This window comes from Gossypium raimondii, chromosome 7 (assembly GCF_025698545.1).
Source record: "Gossypium raimondii isolate GPD5lz chromosome 7, ASM2569854v1, whole genome shotgun sequence".
Taxonomy (NCBI): domain Eukaryota; kingdom Viridiplantae; phylum Streptophyta; class Magnoliopsida; order Malvales; family Malvaceae; genus Gossypium; species Gossypium raimondii.
In genome coordinates, this window is record NC_068571.1 from 4,103,178 (window position 1) to 4,108,645 (window position 5,468).

Sequence of the window (5,468 nt, forward strand, 5' to 3'; positions counted from 1 at the left end):
GAAGGGGTAAGCTGCTATTCTAATATTCATGACATCTATTCTATTTCTATATCTTACTCACATGTTATCGGTCTAACTCGTTACAATGTTATTACTCATGCAGTTTATATGGATGCCATATCGGAGGCGGGAAATTACAAATGCTGTATCCTTGTCCGCACTCGTTGATTCCCGCATATGGTGCACTAACACACCAATTATAAATTTCAACGTCGTCGAGTGGTATCACGGCGATCGGGTGCTTCGGCAGTTTGGCTGCATCCAACCTATCCCTGATCCGTCGTGCCAGTTGGGGGATGATCAGGGCTTGACAAAGAGAGGAAGAGTTCAATTGGACTGGGGAATTAAGCACCGCAAATTTGTCGCACTGTGGAACGATCGATGCTAGTTTTTTACTAACTAGTTTATTTTAGTAAATAATACACACTAAAATTTGTCACACCAATTATAAATAATACACACTAAAATTATTAATTTTACTAAAAATAATAACTAACTAACTATAATAATAATACTAGTTTTTACTAACTAGTTTATTTTAGTAAATAAAATAATAAGTAACCATAATAATAATACTAGTTTTTTGCTAACAATTATATTACTAAGTTACATCTTAATACACTAATAACATCTTAATACTAACAACAACAACAACAACAACAACAACAACAACAACAACAACAACAACAACAACAACAACAACAACAATAATAATAATAATAATAATACTATTATTTTGAGTTTTATTAATCTTAATAACTAAACTAAAACAAAAAATATTACAAAATATATAAAATAATAACAACAATATAATCAATTATTTTTAAAAAAATACATTTTTTTCTCTTCTTTTTCTTTCTTTTTCTCTTCTTTTCCGCAGCAACTCTTCTTCTTCTTTTTTTTTTCTTTTGATTTTTCTCCCTTTAGTTGGACAGATCTCAGTTTTATAATACGAATAGTGCCGCCAATGGCATTGGCACCATTGGTGCCGCCAATGGTTTTGGCACCTTTGGTGCCACCAATGCCATTGGCGTGACCAAGGTGCCGTCACATCGGTCAGATTTTTTTGTAGGTTTTTTTTTATTTTTTTTATATATTTTGGTAAATAAAAAAATTATATATTTTTTGATAAATAAAAAATTTATAACATTTTGATATTTTTTATTTTTTATATTATTTTGTAAAAACCCCAAAAGTAACGTTAATATACAAGGTTACAAGTAATAAAATATGATATTATATTCTTTTGTATAAGTGAAAAAAGAAGTCAAAGCAAGAATGTAACTAATGAGGAAAGAGTGGTAGTTTTTTTTTTTTTGCTTACTACGTGATTTTTATAAGTTCTTTCAATAATATAAAATTACTATTTACAATTTGATTTTACTTTATTTATTATTTTCTGATTTTAGAAATTAAATTGGCTGCTTTTGTATCAGTTGACTGATGTATATACTAAATTATGATATATGTATTGTGGTTGAAAAATAGAATTATTCAATAAATATATTTATAAAAATATATATAAATAATAAATGAGGTTTTCGTTGAATGATAAAATATAAATATTAAAAATATTAAAAATTATTTTTTTAAAAATTATAAGGGCTCGAGTTTAAATTTTATTATGTTTGTATTTTTTATTAAAATATAAAATGAAAAACACTATTAAAATAATACAATTTATATCGTAAAAGAAACATATTTTTATCATTTAGTGTATGATTAACTCGTGACACCAATTTAATCAAATGCTATTATTATTGCCTAATCGAGTTAGTGTCTGATTGAATAATATTTTACACATAATATATTATATAAAGAATTGACATAATTAATCATAGTTTTTATATTTCAATAACTTCAATGAATCATGACCCTAAGATTATCGGTCAACCCTAATGAGAGGATACAGTACTTGTAGCTCTGAAGTTTTAGGTCTAGCATGCCTAAAAATATTGATAGATTACGTTGAGAAGAGTAGACATGTTGGTGAATTTTGATATTTTAATTTTTACGAGGGGACTTTTCATGCTTATTGGTGTTTTGAGTGTTGATGTTGTTTCATTGTTTTCGTTTTTGGTCCTTTTCCAAATCAACACCACTAGCTACAATGATTTTACCCTTTTATTAATATATTTTGCATTTGCTGGGGAAAAAATATTCTTGTTATGTGTTTATTTTTTAATTTTATATGGGTATTATGTAGGTAAAAGTATCATGAATGTTATTGTATTAGAAGCTGGATTGTATTTTGCCACTTTACTAAAAAAATGAGTAAATTAGTCCCTATAGGTTAGATCAAAGAGCAATCTGATTCTTCTGTTAAAAATTTCATCCAATTCTATTGTTAAAAACTAGTCCATATATGTCGACATGAGGTACACATGACACACCATGTGTAACTGTCCGGTTATTCCGTAAGCTATGCCAGTTTTTAATTAAAAAGACCAATTTTCTCTTTGATTTAACGTAAATGAATTATGCTATTTTTTTAATAAAAGAGGCAAAATAGGAGCTGACTCCTATTATAAAGGCCTCCATAATACTTTTACCATGTTTATAATTGAAAAAAAATATATTAATATTAATGCCAAGTTAATAAAAAATTCACTCCAATATCATATTCCAAGCTTAAAGAAAAAAAAAGCAGAATTATGTTCTTTCTTCTTATGTATGAATTTTTTGGTATTTTTATGTTCATTTTATGGTTTATATTCGAGGTTCATAGTTATTTCTCTAAATAATGTTGCCCTTAAAGTTTGAACACATGTGCACCAATATTGTTTGCAATTGCATATAACCAACAAATGGTTGGAAGAAATTACAGTAAATTTCTTCCTAAATATTTAAACTGAGTTTAAATCTTGAAATCATTATTATTGATAGAACTTTACCTAAATATTATTCTGATCTAAATAAGATTAGAGTTAAATCTTAAAATAGATAAAAAAAAAATATTGTTATCCTTTACTGTTGTGAATGTGATGTTTAACTCATTGAAGTAATTCAAACTAAGATCCAAATTCACTTAAACCTCACTCAAGTGCTTCATGGATTGCTTTTCTTTTGTTTCCCGATCCACACTCATCAATACCACGCGGTTTGAGCCTTGAAAACCGCTTCTAAACCCTATTTGTGTAAACGATACTCGTGTTGGTAAATTTATTTTTGAAAATATCATTGTGGAATTTAAATTCCTAAGTAAAAATTAAATTTGAATTAAAACCCACTAATGTCTTTCTTTTTAAAATTTTAAGAATTTTTATTTCAACTCAAATTCGAGATTAAAAAATTGTTTTATTACATATTAATTGAATAAATTTAAATAATTTAATCTTCATTTTGACTCTAAGCTAAAATTATGTAATTAGTGACATAAAAGTTGCTTGGTCCCAAGTCCACCAATTTAATAGGTGTCAGATTTGTCAGTAAGTTGTAATATTGACTGCCCTCTATTTATTCCCTTCAAACACCTCTTCAGTTCCACAATCAACTCTTTTCAAGGTTCATTTACTACTCCCAATCTCTATTTCCTCTTCCAATTTTTATTTAAATATACTTATATTTTCATTAGTTTATGGAGTATTTGTGTTTTGTATCATTTGCAGGGCAATGGGACTTCTGGGGTTTCTTGTAGTTTTATTGCTTTCATCAATCATCAACTTTGTACACGGTTTTCCAAGGCATAACCATGGCGGCCATCATGGATATCTTGGACCCTGGATCAATGCTCATGCCACTTTCTATGGCGGTGGTGATGCTTCTGGCACAATGGGTACTGAGCATACATGAGACTCAAAACCGAATTCAAGAAACACATAGTGACATGAATTTACATTTTCGGTTTTGTGTTGTACAGGTGGAGCTTGTGGCTATGGAAACCTATACAGCCAAGGGTATGGTGTTAATACAGCAGCATTGAGCACTGCATTGTTTAACAATGGCTTGAGCTGTGGTGCATGTTATGAGATCAGGTGTGTTAATGACCCACAATGGTGTCTGCCTGGTTCCATTGTGGTCACCGCCACTAATTTCTGCCCTCCGGGAGGTTGGTGTGACCCTCCTAATCACCACTTTGATCTCTCACAACCTATTTTCCTACACATTGCCCAATACAAAGCTGGTATTGTTCCTGTCGTTTACAGAAGGTAACAAAAAATATGGTGAAAGTACAATGGGGCTCGTATATTAGGAGTTAGATTGTATTTTGTTTACTTTACTTAAAAAATAGATAAATTAATCTCTATACATCATATCAAAGAACAAACAAGTCATTCTGTAAAAAATTCATTCATTTTTATTGTTTAAAATTGATCCATGTATATCAGCATGAGATACATGTGGCACATCATGTGTCACTGCCTGGTCATTCTATTAATAACGTTAATTTTTTACAATACAAATGAAAAAAAAATTTAACAGAAATGACAAATTTGCTCTTTAATTTAATATAAATGATCCAACTTATCTATTTTTTTGAATAGAGTAAATAAAATACAATCTAATTCTTACTATATATAACGGTCTCCATAATACTTTTACCTATAAAATCCTATTCTCCTTTATATCAATGTCTTGAATTCCGGTCCAAGTGATAATGGAAATTAGATCTCCGTACCTTGACACATTACATTTTAACGAGGTATTGATTAAAATGTTTATCGTTTTTTTTCAGGGTGTGGTGTAAGAGAAGAGGGAGAATAAGGTTCACAATCAATGGACATTCTTACTTCAATTTAGTGCTGGTGACCAATGTTGGAGGTGCGGGTGATGTTCGTTCTGTAGCCATTAAAGGATCAAGGACCAAATGGCAACCAATGTCCAGAAACTGGGGACAGAACTGGCAAAGCAATACATACCTTAATGGACAAAGTCTATCGTTTGTTGTCACAACCAGTGATGGCCGTGCTGTTGTCTCATACGATGTTGCTCCATCTAGTTGGTCTTTCGGACAAACTTACATTGGTCGCCAGTTTAGGTCTTAACAACCAACTTAACCTTTCTCTCCTCTGGGGATTTATAATATAGTGGAATATAGTGATTGTTATTTTGGGGGTTATTCCAGCCATTGATTTTTGAACTATGGTTTTATCTTTAGACTTTTTAAGATGGTAAGATTTTGTCCAAGGGGGAAAACTTACTATTTGCGTATTGATTACATCAAATTATTATGAATATAAAAGCTTTGTTTTTTCAAGCCAAAATGTACTTTTGCATGTGAAAAGCTACTGCAATGTTTTCTTTGGTTGCTGTTTTACCCTACAACAATTAAATTATTATTGAATGCTAAAATGCTGAAGCTCACTTTTTCTATAATATTGTTACCAATTGAATTAAAACTGTTGGACATCTTAATTAAATTTCGTATAATTATATACTATTTTTTTAGTAAAGTAGAAGTAGAGATTTCGTATGGGATCTATCGGACTAGGGCGGTAGCCCAATCATTACAACAACATCATGACTAT

The 5,468-nt window shown here is 30.0% G+C and overlaps 1 protein-coding gene across 1 annotated transcript; it reads left to right on the plus strand.

Moving 5' to 3' along the window:
• Positions 1 to 3,581: 3,581 nt before the first annotated feature.
• On the plus strand, positions 3,582 to 5,204 carry LOC105766310 (expansin-A5). Its single transcript, XM_012585721.2, has 3 exons — positions 3,582 to 3,775; positions 3,860 to 4,148; positions 4,676 to 5,204. Exons 1-3 carry the CDS (start codon positions 3,613 to 3,615, stop codon positions 4,983 to 4,985), a joined length of 762 nt encoding a protein of 253 aa, XP_012441175.1. The 5' UTR covers positions 3,582 to 3,612; the 3' UTR covers positions 4,986 to 5,204.
• The last annotated feature ends 264 nt before the right edge of the window (positions 5,205 to 5,468 follow it).

Coding starts and splice junctions, on each gene's coding strand:
- LOC105766310 (XM_012585721.2), top strand. CDS start 3,613: ATGGGACTTCTGGGGTTTCTTGTAGTTTTATTGCTTTCATCAATCATC. Junction 3,776..3,859: donor TGATGCTTCTGGCACAATGG/GTACTGAGCATA, acceptor TGTGTTGTACAG/GTGGAGCTTGTGGCTATGGA. Junction 4,149..4,675: donor GTTCCTGTCGTTTACAGAAG/GTAACAAAAAAT, acceptor GTTTTTTTTCAG/GGTGTGGTGTAAGAGAAGAG.